Source organism: Colobus angolensis, unplaced genomic scaffold (assembly GCF_000951035.1).
Source record: "Colobus angolensis palliatus isolate OR3802 unplaced genomic scaffold, Cang.pa_1.0 Scaffold26, whole genome shotgun sequence".
NCBI lineage: Eukaryota > Metazoa > Chordata > Mammalia > Primates > Cercopithecidae > Colobus > Colobus angolensis.
In genome coordinates this window covers 5,691,297-5,714,770 of record NW_012115821.1, presented here as the reverse complement: position 1 = coordinate 5,714,770, position 23,474 = coordinate 5,691,297, and the positions used below count along the sequence as shown (strand labels likewise).

Sequence of the window (23,474 nt, the reverse complement as noted above, 5' to 3'; positions counted from 1 at the left end):
CTCAGTGACCTTCACAACCTTCCAGAGATAGTTGTCAGTGAGGAAGTATTCAGAGTAGGAAATTAAAACGAACTTTGCTGTTCTTCTTTTAGTTGCTGTGTATTTGATTATCCCTAAAAATGTCACACCACTCTCAGAAAGTCATTATACTTTGCCCACTTTTTGATGGGGTTGTTTGTTTTTTTCTTGTATATTTATTTGAGTTCTTTGTAGATTCTGGATATTAGCCCTTTGTCAGATGAGTAGATTGCAAAAATTTTCTCCCATTCTGTAGGTTGCCTGTTCACTCTGATGGTAGTTTCTTTTGCTGTGCAGAAGCTCTTTAGTTTAATTAGATCCCATTTGTCGATTTTGGCTTTTGCTGCCGTTGCTTTTGGTGTTTTCTCAAAAGAAGGCATTCATACAGCCAACAGACACATGAAAAAATGCTCATCATCACTCGCCATCAGAGAAATGCAAATCAAAACCACAATGAGATACCATCTCACACCAGTTAGAATGGCAATCATTAAAAAGTCAGGAAACAACAGGTGTTGGAGAGGATGTGGAGAAATAGGAACACTTTTACACTGTTGGTGGGATTGTAAACTAGTTCAACCATTATGGAAAACAGTATGGCAATTCCTCAAGGATCTAGAACTAGATGTACCATATGACCCAGCCATCCCACTACTGGGTATATACCCAAAGGATTATAAATCATGCTGCTATAAAGACACATGCACATGTATGTTTATTGAGGCACTATTCACAATAGCAAAGACTTGGAATCAACCCAAATGTCCATCAGTGACAGACTGGACTAAGAAAATGTGGCACATATACACCATGGAATACTATGCAGCCATAAAAAAGGATGAGTTTGCGTCCTTTGTAGGGACATGGATGCAGCTGGAAACCATCATTCTTAGCAAACTATCATAAGAACAGAAAACCAAACACCGCATGTTCTCACTCATAGGTGGGAACTGAACAATGAGATCACTTGGACTCGGGAAGGGGAACATCACACACCGGGGCCTATCATGGGGAGGGGGGAGGGGGGAGGGATTGCATTGGGAGTTATACCTGATATAAATGATGAATTGATGGGTGCTGACGAGTTGATGGGTGCAGCACACCAACACGGCACAAGTATACATATGTAACAAACCTGCACGCTATGCACATGTACCCTAGAACTTAAAGTATAATAAAAAAATAAATAAACAAAAACAAACAAAAAGTCATTATACTTTTCTAACCATTTAAATTAGTGTAGTCAAGAGGACTTTTTTGTTAATATTTGTGGTCACTATTGCAATGCATACTATTATGCTGAAGGTCCTATTCAATTCAGTAAGGCAAAAATGAAAATAAACAATAAAAGTTACCTTAATTGGAGAGGAAAAAGTACAGCTGTCTTTATTCACAGATGATATGGTCATCTATGTTGAAAATTTAATGAGCTCTATAAAAAAAGCTATGAGGTTGGTAACTTTAGCAAGGCTGCAGAATACAAGATCAGTGTACAGAAATCAATTGTGTTGATAATCAGTTTCTACATATTAACAATGAACAATCAGATTGAAATTTTTAAAAAGTATGATTTGCAGTAGCATCAAAACATGTGAAATACTTAAGGATAAATTTGACAAAACCAGTGCAAAACCTGTATACTGAAAACTATAAGACAGTGTGGAAAGAATGTAAAGAAGGCCTTAGTCAAATGAAGAGGAATGTCATGCCTATGAGAAGAAAACCCCTCAACATTAACAGCTGGTTCTCTCCAAAATAATCCATGGATTTGGTGCATCCCAATCACAGTCTCAGTAGGTTATTTCATAGGAATTGATAATCAGATTGCAAAATTCATATGGAAATACAAAATATTTAGAATAGGTAGAAGAACTTTGAAAAAGAATTTGAAAAACAAATACTACCTGATTTCAAGATTCATTATAAAGTTGTAGTAGTGAAGAAAGTATGGGATTGATATCAAAATAGGCCGATAGAGGAGAACAGAATAGAGCGTTCAGAAATAGACCCACACAGATGTGGACAATTGATTTTTGACAAAAGCAAGAGGGCAGTTCACTGGAGAAATTATTATCTTTCCCAGTCACTGGAACAACTGAATATCCACATGTGAAAACAAAACCAAATAACTTCAATCTACGTGTTGTACCGTATATAAAAATTAACTCAAAATGGATGATGGATATAAATGTAAAACCTGAAAGCATAAAATTTCTAGAAGAAAACACAGGATCAAAAAATCTTTGTGACTTTGAGTTAGGCAAAGATTTCTTAGATGTGACACGAAAAGCAAGATCTGTTAAAGGATAATTTGAACTTCATCAAAATTAAAAACTTCTTTGAAAGATGCTGGGTTTTTTTTGTTTTTTTTGTTTTTTTTGAGACAGAGTCTGGCTCTGTCTCTCCCAGGCTGGAGTGCAGTGGCCGGATCTCAGCTCGCTGCAAGCTCCGCCTCCTGGATTTACACCATTCTCCTGCATCAGCCTCCTGAGTAGCTGGGACTACAGGCGCCCACCACCTCGCCCGGCTAGTTTTTTTTGTATTTTTTAGTAGAGACGGGGTTTCACTGTATTAGCCAGGATGGTCTTCATCTCCTGACCTCGTGATCCGCCCGTCTCGGCCTCCCAAAGTGCTGGGATTACAGGCTTAACCCGGCCGAAAGACGCTGTTAAAAGAATGATGAAAGATGTTGTTTAAAGAATGAAAAGACAAGACTAGAAGAAAACATCTGTAAATGAGCTATGTCTAGAATATGTAAAGAACTCTTAAAATTCAGTCATTGAGATATGGTAACCCAGTACAAATGTGCAACACATTTGAACAGACACTTCACCAAAGACAGTATGTTGTGGATGGCAAATAAGTACATGAAAAGCAGCTCAGCATCATTAGGGAAATACAAATTAAAACCACAATGAAGGCCAGGCACGGTGACTCACACCTGTAATCCCAGCACTTTGGGAGGCTGAGGCGGGTGGATCACTTGAGGTCAGGAGTTTGACACCAGCCTGGGCAACATGGTGAAACCCTGTCTCTACTAAAAATACAAAAATTAGCTGGGCGTGTTGGTGGGCGCCTGCAGTCCCAGCTACTCAGGAGGCTGAGGCAGGAGCATCACATGAACCCAGGAGTTGGAGGTTGCAGTGAGCTGAGATTGCACCACTGTACTCCAGCACTCCAGCCTGGGTGACAGAGTGAGCCTATGTCTCAAAAAAAAAAAAGAAAGAAATACTACAACACACTTAGTAGAATGGTTAAAATGTTAAAGTGGTGATGATAACAAGTATTAGGAAGATGTGGAGAAACCGGAACTCATGGGAATGTCAAATGATACGATTGCTTTGGAAAACAGTTTGGCAGTTCTTAAAAAGTTAAACGTGGGCTGGGCGCGGTGGCTCAAGCCTGTAATCCCAGCACTTTGGGAGGGTGGATCATGAGGTCAGGAGATCGAGACCATCCTGGCTAACCCGGTGAAACCCCGTCTCTACTAAAAAATACAAAAAACTAGCCAGGCGAGGTGGCGGGCGCCTGTAGTCCCAGCTACTCGGGAGGCTGAGGCAGGAGAATGGCGAAAACCTGGGAGGTGGAGGTTGCAGTGAGCTGAGATCCGGCCACTGCACTCCAGCCTGGGCGACAGAGCGAGACTCCGTCTCAAAAAAAAAAGTTAAACGTAACTCCCATGTGATCCAGCAATTTCACCGCTAGGTATTTCCCCAAGAGAAATGAAAGCATGTGTACATATAAAGACCTGTATACAAATGTTCGTGGTGCCTTTATTTGTAATAGCCTCAAACTGAAAAATTCCCAGATGTCCATCAACAGGTAAATGCGTAAATCACGATATATACATACAACGGAATATTACTAATGAAGAAGAAGTCAACTATTGATATCTGCATGACATGGGTGAATCACAAAATAATTCTGAATAAAAGAAGTTGGATTTTAAAAATATGTGATTACAATGATATAACATTCTGGGAAAGGCATACTAATTGAGTGACAGATCAGATTGGGGGATAGTGAGGAAGGACAGGAAGGAGGGGTTACATAGGGAGACAAGAAAACGTGGGTCATGAGTAAGTTCACTATCTCAATTGTGGCGATGATGTTTTGTGTGCGCGCACACACATGTGTATAGTCTGAAAATGGTTTCCTTTGAGCACTCTACTGTAGCTGTCACTCTCATTTCTTTGACTTATTTTAGAATGCAGTGAAGTCTTTGAGAAAGTCACTTATGTCATCAGTAAAGAATGCCACCAAAATAGCTTCTCATTTAAGTTCCCATCCCCAGAGCTAACCCACAGGAGGTTCCGATGAATTCAAATATTTAATAACTTGTATTTTTCTTTCTCCTTAAACACAGGCCCTCTGGTCCTGGAGGCAGGATCATGTGGTGGATTCTTGGCAGTCAGCAGTCTGTGGAGCTTTTGCAGGTGCAAAGGATTATATTATACTGGGAAAGACCTAAGAAGGGGAAAAATGTGAAAATATTAACTGTGCAAAAACAACATTCTTTAAAAATTCCAGGTTGTTGAGATGAAGAGTGCTCCATTGGTTGAGAAAAGAAAGTGTCCTAGAGGGGGGAGAAAACTGCTAAAAAGGCGTCTGCCTGAAAGACAACCAATTTGTTTTTGACAAATTTTTCTTTTTCTTTTTATCTTGATTAAAGCCTTCATTCAGGCCCTGGAATGATCTTAAAGATGATTTAGAAAGTCGTCTGTGGGAAAAGACTTGCTGTGGGTGCAGGGCTCACCGTGCAGCTGTCTGCCTTGGGCAGTGCTTAGGGGGTTTAAGCGATTTCTGCAGAAGGCAATGATTCATGGTTCGTGTGACATGTTTGACAGCACTGTAGATTAACTAGTGTCAGGAGAGCAGAGGCTCCTCCGTAACTTACTGAAGGCTAAACTGTTCTGTGTAGGAAGTATGGAGATCTACACATCTGGGCGATCTACACATCTGGGCATTTTTCGAGACATTAAAGCAAGAGCGAGGTGACAATATGCAATATCATGTTATCCATCACTAAGTCATAGGAATTTTCCAGTGAGGCTTTAATGAGATCTCAAATGCTTTAAAGAGCTTAATAAGTGACGCATTTAAAAAACCTAAGAGAGAAGTATATTTTGTTGTTACAAAGTTAAATTAGAATTATAGTTGAAATAAAATGGAAATTTGCCAGAAAAGAAAACTTTTAGTTGAGGTGTGAAGCCAGTAGGGGAGGTTTAGGGTGTTAACTTCATTGGAAAATAATTATTTTCCAGTTTGTTTAATGGTCATTTTTTGTTGTTGTTGTTGTCCTGATTGGGAAAACAAAATGTTCATTTTATAGGACTCTTTATTAATAGACTCATTTGACTTGTAGAATTGGTAATCAACAATAAGAATTTTGCCTCTAGACACGAAACCAGTCCAGATTGATTATGATGATGATTGTTTCCACATGACACATAGCCATTAGCTGTGTTACATAAGTAGGTGGTCTTGATTCATTTTCCAGAGGTCAGGAGTCATTATTCCCCAGTCCCTAAGAGAGGTGTGCATTTTTGTAGACACTCCCCTGGGCCCTGGGGACAAAGTGAGCACATAATGGAAATTTAGTCATCCTGGATAAGTAAAGCTACTTTTTAAAGTTAGCAATACTATAAAACTTCCATGTGTTGAAATAAGAAGAACGTATTCTCTGGTCCTATTCCTTAAATACCCAATTCAAAGATTTGCTTGTAGAGACATTGTTACTATTAAGGAAATTTGCATTAATTACAGTTTCCTTTTTGGAATAATACTCTGTAATAGATGCTAAGCACTTATATTGTCAGAAGGAGGGAGAGAAGGGAACTTCCTGTCAGACATCCTCTTTGTGGTAGGATCCTACCATCCAGGCCCTTTCAGTTAAGGTGACTCGCCTGGGGAGTGTGGCAGCACAGCCGGTGCTCCAGTGATGCTGGGGTGTGGAGAAAGGGAGCGAGGTGCCCACAGGTATACATCTAGCACAGGCTGAGCTGTGTGACTTACAGGATTGTCAAGTCTCTTTTTGGTCCCCAACTCAGGAATGAGACTTTGGGGCCCTCCTGAGTGCCAGTTTCCTTACCTGTAATGTAGAAGCAACAATTCCTACTTCAGGGCTTGAGATTACTTCAGGGCTTGAGATAATGTATGGTTAGTACTCTGTACTCTGCAAAACCGAGTCGATATAGGGAATTACTACTATTTCAGTAAGAACAACCAACGTCCAGAAAATGAAAACCTACTTTCACAGTAATTCACCTTCTTGATTGAGTGAAGGAATGTTGTATCAGTGAAGTTACTGTACAGAACAATCTCCTCTAATAGCTCATACATTTTAAAATGCCTCCAAGACAAGCATCTTATTTTTTTTCTGATGAAGTTCTGATAAGTGAAGGAGTTTGTCCAAGGCGTGCAAAAAATCCGTTAGTAGATCCACATATATTTAGCAAAAGATAAATATATTTCTTATTTATATCTCTTATTTTGAAATTTTATTTGGTACAAATGTTGATGCAGAGGAACAGGGTTACTATTTTAAAGCCTTTCTGAAGGATAAACATCACTTGAAAATACTCCAATTTGTGAAAAAGCGAGATTCTGTAAGAGTTGCAACATGGTGTCTTACAGAATATAGAAATGAATGATGTCTTGCGAAGTCCCTTTAAAATACTTACACACTGCACTTGCAGACTTTACCCTTACATGGCCATAAAGGCAGTGATAAAACTTGCCCTCAAATCAGAAATCAGATTTCTCATCCCCATGTGCTTTTCCAAATTTAAATTGGCTAAATCATTGCAGATGAACCATTCTGTGTGCCATCCTTGGCACTCTTTCTTGCTCATGCTTGTTTTATAAACTACTTGGCACAAATATCCAAAAATGTCCCATGAGATTGGAGGTGTTGATGGCTTGTCATGCACAGAAATTCCCTTGGCTTCTGGTCAAGGGTGAAACTAGGGGAAAAAAAGGACTTTGCCAACTTCCTTGCTTCAAGTGAACTTCTAAACATAAACCATAATGCAGTCTAAGTATGACATTTGCAACTATAGTGATATTTGTTGCTCTAGTATATTTTGATCAGTTTCTCATAATAAACACCTCTGTACATTCTCTAGAAGAAAAGGGGGTGGGGGAGAAAGAGGCAAGGAAAGAGATTGATTGCAGTCTCTCCATGGGTTAGAAATTCTAGAATAGGGTGAGGGGTTATTTGGGTAACAAATGAGAAGGCCTGACACAATCTCTATTAAAATACAAACAAAAACCACTTTCCTTCTTGTTGATGTGAAGTCTTCCGCATCTGTCTACTTCACTGGAGGTCACACATAAGAGGCGCGTGGTGGTGCTCTTGTCCCTCCCAGACTAATCAGGAGCAATGCAAGGTCTGGAGGAGAAATGAATGGCAGCAAGGTTGCCCAGGGGTGGGTCTGGGGACTTCCCCACTGCTGCCCCCACATTCTCAGCCGCTGCTCAGAGGTGACAGCTCCAGCCTTACTATAGGAAGGTGGCTACTTTGTCTTTATGGTGGGGAGGGGCGGTTAGGGAATCTGCATTTGTTCCCCAAGGAAATAGATATCATTTTATCATAAAATTATAGTTTCCCCTGAATCCTGTCCTCGACAGCAGTTAGCCTGACATTCAGCAGAAACCTAACTCTAGTGGAGACCGTAGAAGACTGTTTCACGGATGCTTTGAACACAAAAGCGGCCTATAATTGCTGTACCAAATGATTATTTCCTGTGTCATATGTTAGAATGTTCCTTGTGTCTATTACCAGTAGCTTACAATGCCCTTAAATAAAACATAGAAAATAACTACATTTTAACTGAAAGTCCTGGCCTCCAGCCCTTCCCCGTTATGACCATTATTCTATTCTGTTATCTTCACAAGTCCTCCTTACAGCCTTACAAAAGCATTGTGAGATCCGCGAATCAGAGAAATCTTTGATATTTGAAGACGGGCAAATTGATTTATTAGTAACACATAAAATACAGCTTCTCTCTTGGTAGTAAAGTTAGGACCTATTGGAGCATACGTGTTTCTGTCTTAACTTTTCTTCGTATTACTTTCATGAAACCTAAATCTCCAAGAGAATATTGGCAGGCATCCACACTAAAGTAATGGTGGTAGACCTTTGCTAATGGCCAAAATAAGTTTGATTTGCAGTAACTAAATTTATTAGATGTTCCTTATCAACCGTTAGGTCTTTTTAATTGGTTTAGGATCGTTTGTGAACATTTTCACATATGAAAGTGAGTTTTAACCATTGGACAAGTTTTAATTTGTCTTACATATCAAAGTCATTATGTAGTGGAATAAGTAATACTTTTGGAGTCATGATACATGTGACAGTCCCAGGTCCCGCACCAGCTATGTGGCCTGGGCAAGTAAGTTGGGTGTAAAATGGGAATAGTAACACCTATGCAAATGAGATCAAATAATCAATGTGCCTAGTGCATTCCTGGCATGCCAGATACGAAGTAAGCACTGCACATATTAGCTCCTACCTTTACTTTTCCCTGCCTTGTAGAGGATGAGTTGAAATTTTCAGTTTATAACTAGAAAATTTCACTAGAGAACAGCACTGTATATTCACTAGAGAATAGGACTATATATATTTTCAGTTTGTAACTAGAAAATTTCCCTAGAGAAAATTTAACTAGAGAACAGGATACCAATTAAGCGTTTTCGAGTGCCTGCTGTGTGTGTGCTGGTCTAGAGATACGAAGAAAAATCACTCATTAGCTCTGCCCACCCAGGAAAGAGTTATTTTTTTATTACTGCTGTGAGCCAGATGCTGTTTCAGACGTGTTGCGTAGGCCCATTTAATTCCTGTGTCATACTACTGTGTGCATTTTACGGATGAGAAAACTGAGGCCACTAGGAGACCAGTGGCTGAGAGTCCCAGTTCTGGAGTCAATACAGACTTAAGATCCCATCTCAGCTCTACGCTAAGTAAAATCTTCAAGTTTTTAGCCTTTAAGCCTCAGTTTCCCCACCTGTAGCATGGGGTAGTAGGAGTCCCTAGCTCATAAGGTGCTTCAGCTACAGAATAAGTAATTACCTAAGGCTAGACAGCTGGTAGAGCAGAGATTTAAACGTCGGTCTTTCCACCTCCAAAGAAGGGTTCTTTCAGGCTAGACCCTGCTGCTGGTAGGGGAAAGAAAACCAAATACATTATTTCGGGGTAGAGGAAGTTTGAGATCGTAAAGTTTGTTGCCTTTGTGTCTTGTGTCTTTTTCCCTTTTCTTCCTTTCTTGGGGGAGAGGGAGAGGGAGGGATGGATGGATGGATGGATGTTCATGGATTCTGTTGTGTAACTAAAAGTATATTTACTTTTCCAGGGCAGAATATATGGTTACAAGAGTAGGATTTCAAGACCAAGTCCACAAAAATTTAAAAGACACAAAAGTTAGCAAGTCTCTGAACTTCAGACAGCCTCTGAATTTAAGACAAAGAGTTTTACATACTCATAATTTGAAATGGGTACACCAAAGGGGATTCAAATACTCATGTCAGTTGATAGTACTTACCCCTAAAGTCTGTGACAGTCAGGGGTAACCAGAAGTGGACCATGAGAGCGTAAATAAGTACACCGTTCAAAAAGTCAGTGTCATAATAAATGTTACCATATAGAGGAGGCTTGGTATAATCTTATTTCAGCATCGTATTTAGAAAGAGGTCAAATGACCTTCTTGTCCACAAGCCACAAAAGTGAGAAGGAAAGTAGTGCTGTTTCCAGAGTATCCTTCACATACGTATGTCCTGTTGCCCTTACAACACTGCCTCGTTCCCCCAGCTCTTGGAAGCTGAATCTATAACACCTTTTAGGGTTTATTATTTCTCTCTCTGTAGGGCCTCTTGGGATTTAGAATATATCTTTGTACTGCACTAAATGAAATATTGACACCATAAACTTGGTTTATGTTAAAACAGAAAGTCCTTCAAAAAGTCCAATCTGTGTACAGTTCAGCCATCATGACATTCAGATAACGCAAACATGAGAGAGAAGGTAGGAAGGAAGCCATAACGTGGAATGCGTGCTGAAGCAAGACTCAGGCTAAAAAAGATGTAGAAGAGAGCTTAGAAATGTAGTAACTCTGACTAGCCTGCTATCAGGAGCCTGTGAAACACAAAAAGCTTTGCTCCTTTAATTCCAAGAATCCAGCCATGTATACCAAAAATCCCCATAATGTTACGTGTGACTCTGTCCATTTTGCTATATGCAGAGCAGAAATGATAGAAGCATTTTGAAGTAGTCACTTTAAAGAACGGTGGTCCAGGCTGGGCATGGTGGTTAACGCCTATAATCCCAACACTCTGGGAGGCTGAGGCAGGAGGAGTGCTTGATGCAAGGAGTTCAAGACCAGCCTAGGCAACACAGCAAGACCCTATCTCTGCAGAAAACTAAAAAATTAGCCAAGCATGGTGGTGTGCAGCTGGAGTCCCAGCTACTCAGGAGGAGGCTAAGGCGGAAAGATCACTTGAGCCTAGGAGGGTGCGGCTGCAGTGAGCTATGATCACACCAGTGTACTCCAGTCTTGGTGAGAGACAGTGAGACCCTATCTTAAAAAAAAAAAAAAAGACAGTGGCCCATAGAAAGTCATGAACCCTTTGAGAACCATTAGGAGCAGAGGGTCTCACATACTGAGAGTGGGCATCTGGCCATATTCATGTATGTCATATGTGTACACATTCATCATGTACGTACACATACACACTCATTAGTTTGCTAGTTAATGAGAGAGCAAGATAAATTGTGGAGCCTTGTATTTTTCACCTGAGTGGGTAGAGCATCGTCTTCTCTCATGCAGTTCTGTATCACTGCAAAAGAAATGAAGCGTGTGGATAAAGATTGTGCATGTGTGCATTGTGTTCTTGAATCAGTGTACATAATCAGTGTACATAATGATTAAGTGATTTGGGCGGAGTCAGGAATTCTAAAAATTAGAAAATTATCATGTAATACAGTAAACAGTATCTCACTTGGGTGTTGGGTATTATTCGCACAGGTGGATTTGCTGCTGCAGTCACCACACCTCTAGATGTGGCAAAGACAAGAATTATGCTGGCAAAGGTAAGTGGCAAAATAATGTAATGGAGACACTTCAGATGCTCATATCTGTTAGCACTAGGACTACATGTATATAAAGTAAACACAAATGGCTACCATTTACCTGTAATAGCATCTTACCCTGTCTGTGGAACCTCTAAGAAAACCGCCATTGATGGAACAATATCCCCAGTGTCTGTATAATACTGTACCATTTCACAGGCATTTTCCCCTGTGTTATGTAAGCACATAGGGCTGGTAAGGCCACTGCCTGGTAATACTATTTTCAGATAAACTCTATTTTTACTGCTGACAAACCTAAGGCTCAGAGAGGTTGACGAGCCTCCTGCCATGTGGCAGGCTTTGAACCTAGGGTCACGGTTGGCCTTAACTGGATGAGTTAAGACAGTTGTCAGAAATGTTGAAACCATTTTGTTTAAGAGAAAAATTGTTTTAAAAAACCCCGCTAGATAGAGAGTTGAAAGAATGCCATACATATAACATACCTGAACCAAACCAAAACAAAAAAAGTCCTATCTTTTTGGAAAAGTAGAACAAATATGGCCAGATTTTAGTATGGAGGTGGCAGGATCCAACCTAAGAATGTTGGTCACGTTTTAAATGGAACATTTAAATGGCACTCTATTAAATATGCTTATTAGCTGCTTAGGCAAGTTTCATAGTTGTACCATTTACACTAATGGTTCCCTGCCCTCCTCATATTGCTTCATGGTGCTTCTGTCTTTTTCCTGTTAAATAGTCCATCATTCATCTCATGAGCTCTCATAAGCAGAGCCTCCCGTGTAGCATGGGCCACATCCCTGCTTGCCTGCGTATCTGAGTGAAAATGCTTCTGGGCAAGTGAGCCAGGTCCTGATTGCCAAGAAACTCCCTGGTATCTGACACTGTGTCCTAGATGAGGGTGATGGGGAGCTGTGTGTCTGAGGATATCTGAGAGGCAAGTGTGTGATTGGGAGCTTCAGAAGATAACAGGTTTCTCTTTGTCTGTTCACACAGGCTGGCTCCAGCACTGCTAATGGGAATGTGCTCTCTGCCCTGCATGGGGTCTGGCGGTCACAGGGGCTGGCAGGGTAAGATGAGGAATGCCCTCCTACCTTTCTTCCTCTCCACCACTCCTCCTCCTTTAGCCTGACTTTGGATGAACACCTCTCCTTCCCTTCTGCTTATGTTCTGCTTTGCGCTTCTATATATTGTGCAAAATATTCTAGTTGATGTTGTATGTATGAGATAACGTAGCAAACCAAATTGACGGAGTATTCCAATCAGGCAGTTCTCAGCCTTGCCCATCTTGATGTTAGATGGAATTCACATGTGTGGCCCTCACCAGGGTCTGGGCTGCAGCAGTGATAAAATGGGCTTCTGGTTACACAGCGCAGAAATACAAGGGAGTGAAGGTAACATTGTTAGAAGAAAGCATTTGTGGTTTTGATGCTTTTAACTATTATTAGTAACAAATTACTTTCAACGTACCACAGTACAGGTGGGATGACTCCACAGGTAGCATCATTTGAGAACCACTGTACTACAGAAGTGCCTCAAACTTCTAGCTTCATGTCCTAAAAAGGTCTCTCTGCAAGATATTTCAACATTGCTTTGACACCATAAACTTGTAAAGCCACCTGAATGTTGGGATCTTCCAGGCATGTGAAATTATGATTTTTCTCTTAGGGACCATGTACCAGGGATTTTCTTGCAAGAGCAAAGCAGTGGCCTCCCTTTGGAGAGGGTCGGCAGCTGCCTGGACTTCAGGCGTCTCAGCTGGCAGTGCCACCTCCTCATCCTGATGCTGAGTTGGATCACTTATTTGATTGTAGTTTTTGTGTACCTTTGGCAGTTTTAATCTCAGCTATTTGATGGTCTGGAGAACATGAAGTAGGTGAGTCAGGCCCCAGTTAAAGTTTTTGTAGGAGAGCAGCCCATCCTAGATTGAAATTTTCCAGTTGGAAGTTTGAAAAATAGGTGATATTGGATGGTTTTGTTGAATGTGACAACTCAGGGATTGATGTTGGGTGCCTGAAGGGTGTCACGGTTTTGAAACAAGAACTGGGGTGAAGCCAGAGGAATAATTGGCTGTTGACGTCTAGTGAGAGCGTGGGAAGGGCCGAGTGGGGGCGTGTGTGCTGGGAGCCTGCCACTTAGGGCTGCCATATCGTGAGTGCTGCTTGTATTTGTGGCACATTCATTCTGCTGCCAGTTCCACAGCAAACAAAGGAATGGTGTGAGAAAAAATGAGTCCTGAAGCCACTTAGCCAGTAGCAGGTAAACGGTCTTTATGGGCTGGGTGAGGCGCTCACACCTGTAATCTCAGCACTTTGGGAGGCTTTGAAGCAGGCGGGTTGCTTGCGGTTAGGAGTTTGAGGCCATATGGCAAGACTCTGTCTCTAAAAAATAACTAAATAAATTAGCCTGGTGTGCTGGCACGCACCTGTAGTCCCAGCTACTCAGGAGGCTGAGCGATCGTTTGAGCCCGGGAAGTCGAGGTTGTAGTGAGTCACAACTGCGCCACTGCACTCCAGCCTGGGTGACAGCAAGACCCTATCTCAGAAAACAACAAAAACGTTCTTATGTGTTTCAAATAGCAGTTGGGCTACATACCCAGAGAAGTCACATTCAGTGGCTTTTTTAGACTATAAAGCCAAACTGCCAAATTTCACTGTCTCACGGATTTCAGTGTAGTTCATGCTTGATTCTGTGGCAGCTGTTGGGCAAACCTCTTCTGTCGACCTTAGCTTTGTGGAGCTGTGCAGAGCCGTAGCACCTCTGCCTTTCTGGAGACAGTGGTGGCAGGTGGGGATGGCATGATCGACTGGCAACCCCGTGGCCCCGAAAGCTGGTAGGAGTTGAGTAGATTGAAGATCATCTTCCCTGTGCTGGTTGTGGCATGTATTATACTTGATGTTATAAAACTAAGCAGTGCCAGAAATACAGGCAGAAGAGGGGTGTCTTCCTCAGGCCGAGGGCCTGTCTCTGTCCCCATTGTCGGCTCTGTAAAGGTCATCTGGATTTTTTTGCTCATCTGTCTTCTGAAAGTGTCAGAAGTCATGGGCTCCAGTCAGTCTGTACAGTGTAGTCTCTTGAGAGCATTACAGACAGCAACGGTTGTCACTTAAGGGAGTTTTGATTAGCCCCTTATTAATGATTAAAGACAATAAATAATTTGACCAAAAAACAGTCACAGAAAAACCTGGGCTGTTGCGAACAGAGGTCCCAGGCATCCTCAGCCTGAAGGTGTCTCCGCCGGCCTCTTCTGTTGGGTCTCCAAGCACACAGCGCTGCTGCCACCTCCTGTCTCCTCCTCTGGGCGCGCACCAAGTTTACCAGTTACTACTTGGGTTTTCCAGCAGACACCATCTCCTCACCTTGGGATGGAAAGGTGCTGCCCTCTCCGGGTCAAGTAAGGTGGCGACCACTTTTATCTTTCTGTGTGGTCCACGCAGGTGAAGACTTTGTTCTGGCACATACTGGGAATACACATATAAGTAGAAATGTGTTACTAAACAAACACCGCGTGTTCATTCAGCCCAGTAGCCGAAGGCAGATGGGGAGCCTGCCCACCCTGGATGGCCCCTTTCTGGTTTTCTTCACTCATCAGCTGGCTTTCTGTTTTTGTTGACTGTGCCCTTTATGTAGTAGCTGCCACAGCCGCGAGCATCCCTTTCTGCCTGGCACTGTAAGTGCTTACGTTTGCTCTCATTTCATCTGTGGGCACTAGAACACGCTCCTGCTGAACTCAAAAGTCTTCACCTGCGAGACTGGCTGGGGCCTTCACTGTTCAAATTACTCCACGTTAAGGCCGTAATTACGTTAATAGATTCAGTGGTCATCTACTGAAACCATAAACTGCTTCCATCTGCCTCTTGCCAGGGGCAGCTGAACTTGTGAGTGGCTGAAGCTGAACAAGACACTGGCGTTTAGAAATAAGTAAGGTAGTAAAGGTGGAGAACTTCGTGGCCAGTGTGGTCTCCTGCAGCTCGGCATCTGCTGGCTGCCCGTCTAGCACCCTTTCCTTCATAAGGTAGGAGCAGGGAGGCTCAGCTGTTTTTCAGGCGGGAAGGACATAGTGGTAATTTATGAGTTTTTGTCCTCACCACCCACCCGATGCAAAAACAATATGCATGATGCTGAGCTTTTTTTTTTTTTAAACAAGTATAGTTTGGTTTTCAGTACAATTTTCATGGTTATTTTTGGACAAGTAATAGGGGTCCGTCCTTAATTTTATGTGCAGTATTTTAATGATTTAAACCCTTAGCTAGCTAACTAAAAAGGGCCTCACAAAACTCTTGAGTCTCCCATTTTCCTTAGAAGTGCTGAGTGCTGCAAACAGAGGGAGGCTGCTCAGCCTCCTCCAACAGCTCAAAGGTCTTGGGAGAAAGGAGACAGCCAGGTGCTGGAAGCAGCCTGCAGGGACCGCCACGTTTCTCTCCAGGCCACCAGCTTGCTTGTCACGGAGGCTTTTCCTATGTCTTAAAGGATGCATAACTACTGTTGGTGTGACTTGACCATTTTCAGTTTTCTTCCATAGACCTGACGAGAAGTCTTTTCACTGGCATATGCACTAGGTTTGCCTTCGTAACTTTTTCTGCTGACAGAAGTAATATAGGCATGTTTTGTTTAATTGCACTTCTCAGATAGTGCATTTTTTCCCAAATTGAAGGTTTGTGGCACCCCTGCATTGAGCGAGTCTTTCAGCACCCTTTTCCAGTAGCACATGATCACTTTGTGTCACATTTTGGTAATTCTCACCTTTCAAGTATTTTCATTATCATATCTGCTGTGGTGATCTGTGATTGGCCATCTTTGACGTTACTGTCATTGTTTTGAGGCATCACACACTGTCCACCGAAGACGGCAAACTTAATCGACAAATGTGGTGTGGGTTCGGGCTGGGTCACCAACCGGCCATTCCCTGTCTCTCTCCCTTTCCTCAGGCCTCTATTCTGTGAGAGACAATATTGCAGTTAGGCCAATTAATAATCCTCCAGTGGCCTCTTAAGTGTTCAAGTGAAAGGAAGAATCACGCTTTTCTCATTTTAAATAAAAAACTTGGGCCGGGCATGGTGGCTCACACCTGTAATCCCAGCATTTTGGAGGCCAAAGTGGCGGATGGCTTGAGCCCAAGAGTCCAAGACCAGCCTAGGCAACATGTCAAACCCTGTCTCTACAAAAAATACAAAAATTAGCTGGGCATGGTGGTGTGTGCCTGTGGTCCCAGCTACTTGGGAAGCTTGAGGTAGGAGGGTCACCTGAGCTTAGCAGGCAGAGGTTGCTGTGGGCCATGATCGTGCCACTGCACTCCAGCCTGGGTAGCAGCAAGACCTTGTCTCAAAAAAAAAAAAAAAAAAAATTAAAAATAAAAGCTGGAAATGATTAAATTTAGTGAGGAAGGCATGTGGAAAGCTGAGATAGGCCAGAATCTAGGCCTCTTGTGACAGTTAACCAAGTTGTAAATGCAAAGGAAAAGCTCTTGAAGCAAATAAGAAGTGCTATCCGGTGAATACACTAAATGATAAGTGTAACAGCCTCATTGCAGATATGAAGAAAGTTTGAGTGGTCTGGATAGAAGATCAGACCAGCCACATCCTCTTAAGCCAAAACCTAAACCAGAGCAAGGTGCTAACTCTCTTCCATGAAGGCTGAGAGAGGTGAGGAAGCTGCAGAGTTTGAAGCTAGGAGAGGTTGATTCATGAAGTTTAAGGAAAGAAGTAATCTCTGTAACACAGAAGTGTAAGGGGAAGTGGCAAGTGCTGATGGAGAAGCTGCAGCAAGTTATCCAGGAGATCTAGCTCAGATCATCGGTGAAGGCGCTAACACTAAACAACAGATTTTCAATGTAGATGAAACAGCCTTCTATTAGAAGATGTCATCTAGGACTTTCCGAGCTAGAGAGGAGACATCAATGCCTGGCCTCTAAGCTTCAAAGGACTGGCTGACTCTCTTGTTAGGGGCTAATGCAGCTGGTATCTTTAAGTTGAAGCCAATGCTCATTGACTCTTCTGAAAATCCTAGAGCCTTTAACAATGATGCTAAATCGACTCTGCCTCTGCCGTACTAATGGAACAACAAAGCCCGAGTGACAGCACATCTCTTTACAGCATGGTTTCTGGAATATTTTAAGCCCACTGCTGGGACCTAGTGCTCAGAGGAAAAGATTGCTTTTAAAATACTACTGCTCATTGACAGTGCACCTGGTCACCCTGGAGTTCTGCTGGAGATGAATGCTGTTCTCTTGCCTGCTAACAACATCCATTCCTTGGTCCGTGGAATAAGGAGTAATTTTAACTTTCAGGTTTTATTATTTAAGAAATCCATTTCATAAGGCTACAGCTGCATCAACAGTGATTCCTTTGCTGGATGTGGGCAAAGTAAATTTCTGGAAGCCTTCTAGAAAGGAGTCACCATTCTAGATACCAGTAAGAACATTAATGGCTTCACAGGAGGAGGTCAAAATATTGACCATGCTAGGACTTTGGAAAAAGTTGATTCCCATCCTCATGGCTGACTTTGAGAGGTTCAAGACTTCAGTGGAGGGAAACACATACTAGATGTACTGGAAATGGCAAGACCACTGTAGTTAGAAGTGGAGCCTGAAGATGGGATGAATTGCCACAATCTCATGATCAAACTTGAAAGGATGAAGAGTTGGTTCTTATGGATGAGGCAAGAAAGTGATCTATTGAGGTGAATCTACTTGTGGTGAAGATATAGTGAACATTGTTGAAAGGTGAATCTACTTGTGGTGAAGATATAGTGAACATTGTTGAAATGACAATAAAGAATTTGGAATATTTCATCAATTTAGTTGAGAAAACAGTGGCAGAGTTTCAGATGATTGACTCCAGTTTTGAAAGAGGTTCTGTGGACAAAATGTATTGTGTGCTACAGAGAAATATTTCATGAAAAGTAGAGTCCATCAATGCAACAATTACTATTTTTAGAAATTTCCACAGCCACTCCAACCTTCAGCAGCCACTATCCTGGTCAGTTAGCAGCCATCAATGAAAGCAAGACCTTCTACCAGCCAAAAGATTACAACTTACTGCAGGCTCAGATGCTCATGAGCATTTTTTAGCAATACAGCATTTTAAAATTAAGGTATGTATAATTTTTAGACATGCTACTGCATACTTAGTAGACTACAGTATAGTGTAAACATCACTTTTTGGTGCCCTAGGAAACCCAAAAGTTTGAATGGCTTACTTTATTACAATATTCACTTTATTGTGGTGGCCAAACTTCTCCTGGGACCAAACTTGAAATATCTGAGTCATGCCTATACGCTTGGTCAAAAGGTTCAAAGGTTATGGAAGCATGGGCCAGGAATGTGTCCTGTAGTCCCTGGGCAGCAGGCATTCAGTTTAGGGTTTGGGACACATCCCTGGCATGCCTTTTAGACATAGAATCATAGCCCCTGGACTGGGTTTTTTCACCTGTTTTGTAATTTTTTTTACGTTGGCATCTGTGTATTTCCTCATCTTTATCAGCTACATAATCACCCATTGTATGTTTGTAGTGTGCCGTAACTGGTATCACCAGCAGCAATGCCACAGTGAAGATGTTTGCACAAATATCTGGGTAGGCACTAGGGGGGCAGTTTCAAAGAATGAATCCTCAATTTATATCCTCGTGGCATTGTAGTTTTACCTTGCATTTCTCTGATTAGTCTACATTGCTCGTTGGCTGGTGAGCAGCCTTCTGTGGTACCAAGGGACTGTGCAGGTGGAGGCGTGCTGCCCCCTTCATAGCCACAGCCCATTTGCCTTTCATGCCTTTAGACAGAAAAGGAACACGGAATCCATGGAGGTTCGACTCACTGTTGCGATGTCAGGTTTTGGGGTCTCAAAAGACAAAATGCATCGGAGTCAGTGGGCAGAGCAGCAGCATTGCCCAAAAACCTCTGCACCGAGCGAACCCCTGGAGACCACTTTAGAGGTCTGGGCTGGGAAGTGCCTTCCAGCCTTACCTAGGATTCAGCTCTTTAATGCCTTAAAAAGTCAATTTCATCTTTCAAAGGGAAAAATGGCATGAAAGTTTTAGAACTATTGTTGGGACAGAGCCATTACGTGCCTTATTTGGGAGGGTTCACAAGTGAGCTGTTTACAAGTGAGTGTTCACAAGTGAGTGGTAGCCACTAATGAGCATGGTGTACTGAGCTGAGCAAGCAAGCTGTGGGTATTGGAATTTAACCTTTTTTTTTTTTTTAAATACACACAACATTAAAAATCCTGTTTTTTCCCCTAGATTATTTGCAGGTGTCTTCCCTCGAATGGCAGCCATCAGTCTGGGAGGTTTCATCTTTCTGGGGGCTTATGACCACACACACAGCTTGCTGTTGGAAGTGGGCAGAAAGAGTCCTTGAAGCAGAGACAGCCTCACCTTCAGTTCTGTCAAGAGAGGGGCCTGCAGTGTAAACCCTCTTCCGCTGAGCAGCTGTCTCAACTATAGGCCCCAGTGCTGAAGACCAGTTCTGCTAAGATGCCGGCATCGAGATTGTGCCATCCGTCGTATAGGCTGGCTGGTATGAAGTCATTGGCCTGTATGCCAGAGAGCTAAGAGATGAAAACGGGGTCTGTGGCGGTACTCTGAACAATTTCCTCAGAACCTCTTAATAAATAAGTCTGGTAATGCTGAGGCCAGGCCTTTCAGAGCTTTCATTTGATCTGTATCTGATCTTTCATTTCCTGCCACCTGATGGTGGATTCAGCAGAAGGCAAGATGGTTATAATTTTAAAAGAATAGCTTGTTTGGGAAAAGGAGACCTGGGGAAGAAGTTGTGTATGTGGGTGTTTCTCCCCCTAGTTAATTCCTGTTGTGTAAGGTTAGGCTCTGTTGAAAAAAGAATGAACTACACAGGTGCATAGCAAGCATTCTTTCTGGGTAACTAGGCTGTTGGTTTTAATTACCCTCAGATTTCACCCATAAAAACCCGCTGTATTATTTTCCAGAGCTGTGTCCAGCGCCCCCTGTGGTGTGTGAGAGAAAAGCAGCCGCAGCTGAAGTGACTAGATGGGCCCAGCTGGCTTCGTGCAGGAGGACACGGTGGGTGAGCCATTCTTGCCATTCTCCGTGTCAGGCTGAAAGGAGGGCCCGGGCCAGCTTTGAAAACAGCGTTGCTAGAAGTAGGCAGGATGAAATGGAAAGGTCACCACACTTTGGGATTTTAGAGCTTGACTAACAAGCTCCAGGCGTAGAAGAATTCAGAACGAAATCTCAGGAATCTAGCAGTGTTGTCTGCCCCGGAGCAAACAGTATATAATTTTGCTTTGCCTATTTTTTTTTTTTTTCTTTTTTGGGGAAAGATAATTAAAGGCAGAATGACTGCCTTTGCAAAAGGAGGACCACCAACTGTACTGACATTTATAAATGAACCTTTATTAAAGAAAGACACTTCAATGCCATCTGTTAGAGACTTCAATATTTTACATGGTTTTCAATGTGCACTGTACCAAAATTTCTATAAATAAATAACTTTGTACATAAAAGTAATACTTCCTCTTTCACATTGCCTCTCAGAAGCAGCAAATTCACATATTTTGTGCAAGTAAGATTAGTCAGTTAACTGTCAACAAAATTCTAAATGTGCTTACCCTTTTGAACAGTGATGACACCTGACAGCAATTGTTAACTATTTTCTCAGTAACTTTGGACAAAGGAACATTTTAAGGATGTTGTTTCTATGTAAGTTAAGTTTTACTAAATTACACACTGGCACTCACAAGATGGTTAGCTACCAGTCTCCAAAGTGCAAATATACCCAGAACCCAGGTCAAGGTCTAAGTCTTTTCCAGTCCCAGCTCAGTTTCATCTGTGCGCGGGAATGGTATGGACAGGCCTGCTCTGGATCCTCAGTAGAAATAAGGTAGCCCTGAAAAGAAAGAACTTCCTCCTTTCTATCCCCCAAGGCCAATGTAATACTCATTATATTGGCAGAACGAAAACATCACTATAGAAAAATCCACAGGTACCAACACCAGCAGCCTTTACCTTAATTAAAAGTCTCAACTAGCAATCGAATGATACTGAGAAGGCCACATTTGCTTTTATCATAAAATCTTAAGAGAAGGAGGAAAGGCAGTGCTTAATTAACTGTTCTGACCATTTGCTTGTGATGGATTAACAACCCTCATTCTATGCCTTAAAGACAGGACTTAAACCTAAAAGGAAAAGCCATTCACTACAAGTGTGGATGGCACCCTGCACCCCTGGCTCTACAGGGAGGCCTGTCCCAGGGGCATCCACACGACCAGTGCTCTCCTGAGAGTCTGACCACGCAGCAGCCTAGGGGTCTGTCTACGAAGTGCAATACAACTCCAAGGCCTTCCCTCCTTCCCATCCCCACCAAAAACTCCTGCTAACAAACGTGGTTGTAGCCTGTACAAATTCCAGCCATGCGTTAAGGCACCAGCACTACTTCCCCACCCCCCTCCAAAATTAAACAGCAACCTGATATGAAAAATAACATTGTCAAAATTGTATAATTTTTTCTGTATAATTTTTTTCTGTTAACCATGCACTAAAGATTAAAATAGCCTCTGTAAAAGATATATATGAAATCTCTGAAAACTCTTATGTACAATGGTATCAAATACTTTTTCTGCCTTTTGTACACAAATCCCCTCTTGCGTTTCTGTGCTTCAGCTGCAAGTCCTGTGAGTGACTGATACTCCACATGGAAGTTACAACTATGTACAGATGAGTGACACTTGAACCCAAGCTTCCTCACAGCCTCTCCTACCTCTCTTTCCCGTAGAGACTGGCATAACAAGAGCTGAGGTAGACAAAACCTAGCTTTTTGGTGCCAACAGCAGTGGCACCCTCTGTTTCCCGGGGAGCTGTCCTGTCAGTGGCATGGACGCGGGACTGGAGTCACATGCTTTGGAGAGGTGGCCATTGGAAACAAGCAAGTGCTGGGCTGCTGTGCGCTCTGGACTGCCTGAAGTTAACGAAGATGCAGGCTGTAGCTCTGCGTAGTCCGGCTCATACAACCTTGCTAAAGTCCAGGAAGAATCCCCTACGAGGAAAGAAAGGACCCGTCAGACCCCCCCCACTTGACCGTTTAAGCAGCTCCCAACCCACCTGGTAGTAACTCCTCAGAAGACAGTAAAAAGTTACCTTTCCCATCTAGAGATGCCGTTGGCTTTTTCTTCACAGCCGTCAGCATTCTATCGTGATTACTGGGGTAGAGCGACCCCTGGCACTCGGGGCAGGACCCAGCGGCAGTCCCGCTGCACTGGTGATGTGGAGAATGCTCTTGGTCACTCCCACCTGGCTCCGGGCCATTTGGCTGCACGCTGTCTCTGGACACAGGCTGGGGGTGGAAGTCTTGTTCCCTGGAGTCACAGTCTACTTGAGTGTTGCAGTCACTGCATACAACCCGGCCACCATGTTCTGAAGGACAGTGCCAAAGATGGGTTAGAGCCACTGCTATGGGAGGCTTCATCCCCTCACAGAGAACAGGCTGCTCAGCTCCACTGTGCAAGGTGAGAAGCCGACTGCAAACACTGTGTGCATGCTTCCTCTTTCCCCCAACTATGTCCCCAGAAAAAGGACTGGGCAAACACCAAGCCACTCATCTACTGTGGGATCTTTCATGTTTACAGTGAATTTCATACTCAGAGAATACAGTCTTACTACTTCAGGGGGGAAAAAGCCATTAGCGTTAGGTACTATGCAGTGTTGGGTCTTTTCAACAATTAGAAATTAAGCCTCAAAATAGCCCTGGTGAAAAGGTGCTGACTGAAACGACATTTGTGCCTTGCCCCTTATTTAAGTTGCTTGTAAGTCTAGAAAATTTATGCTCGGGCTTACCATGCCATAGATTTATTTAGGAGAAACTATTCTGGAATTAAGAGAGCCAGGCCCAAGCTTCCCATTTCTATACTGAATACCAAATTTGGAGACAGCTGTGGACTAAGAATGTCTCCCCCTTTGATGTACTGACTAGGTCAGCCCCAATTTCCACTTCAGAAAGAAACTACTTCCGATGGGAAGCATCTCATACCCATCTTCTGCGGCCCAGGTGTCCCTTCCGCTTTCTCCGTCGCTTTCCACGGCTCTTTGTGATACCCAGTACAGAGCTTTGGCTGCCTGCAGGCAACGCTGTGAGCATCGGCCTCTGGAAAGTGGCTTGCATCTCTTGGACAGACACCTGCAGTGAATTCCAACACGGTTAGAAACTCTGGGCTTGGTATTTCACAGTAAGCCTTATGAAAGGAATGAGCAAGGCCACTAGAATAATCATTTTTTAAAAAGTTCTTCAGACGGTGGCTCAAGCCTGTAATCCCAGCACTTTGGGAGGCCGAGACGGGTGGATCACAAGGTCAGGAGATTGAGACTATCCTGGCTAACCCAGTGAAACCCCGTCTCTACTAAAAAA

The 23,474-nt window shown here is 42.8% G+C and overlaps 2 protein-coding genes across 5 annotated transcripts in view; one reads left to right on the top strand and one right to left on the bottom strand.

Annotated features, from left to right (window-relative positions):
• SLC25A26 (solute carrier family 25 (S-adenosylmethionine carrier), member 26) overlaps positions 1-20,580 on the top strand; it is a 166,312-nt gene extending 145,732 nt beyond the window's left edge. The window contains exons 6-10 of one of the 4 annotated variants that reach the window (XR_001002312.1): positions 4,385-4,454; positions 11,040-11,104; positions 12,098-12,171; positions 19,340-19,616; positions 20,044-20,580. Coding sequence is in view for 3 of the 4 variants with exons in the window: in XM_011947177.1 (XP_011802567.1) it covers positions 4,385-4,454; positions 11,040-11,104; positions 12,098-12,171; positions 19,340-19,457 (327 nt within the window). In the remaining variant the exon portion in view is untranslated. Of the gene's footprint in view, positions 1-4,384; positions 4,455-11,039; positions 11,105-12,097; positions 12,172-19,339 lie in introns of all 4 variants that reach the window. The other 3 variants (XM_011947177.1, XM_011947178.1, XM_011947176.1) reach the window with 3 other exon arrangements.
• A 655-nt stretch (positions 20,581-21,235) lies between these two features.
• The window catches only part of LRIG1 (leucine-rich repeats and immunoglobulin-like domains 1), a 98,616-nt gene continuing 96,377 nt past the window's right edge, over positions 21,236-23,474 (bottom strand). The window contains exons 17-19 of the mRNA XM_011947297.1: positions 23,100-23,246; positions 22,211-22,486; positions 21,236-22,109 (exon numbers count right to left, since the gene is read on the bottom strand). Of these exons, the coding sequence (XP_011802687.1) occupies positions 21,883-22,109; positions 22,211-22,486; positions 23,100-23,246 (650 nt within the window). The 3' untranslated portion in view covers positions 21,236-21,882. The remainder of the gene's footprint in view (positions 22,110-22,210; positions 22,487-23,099; positions 23,247-23,474) is intronic.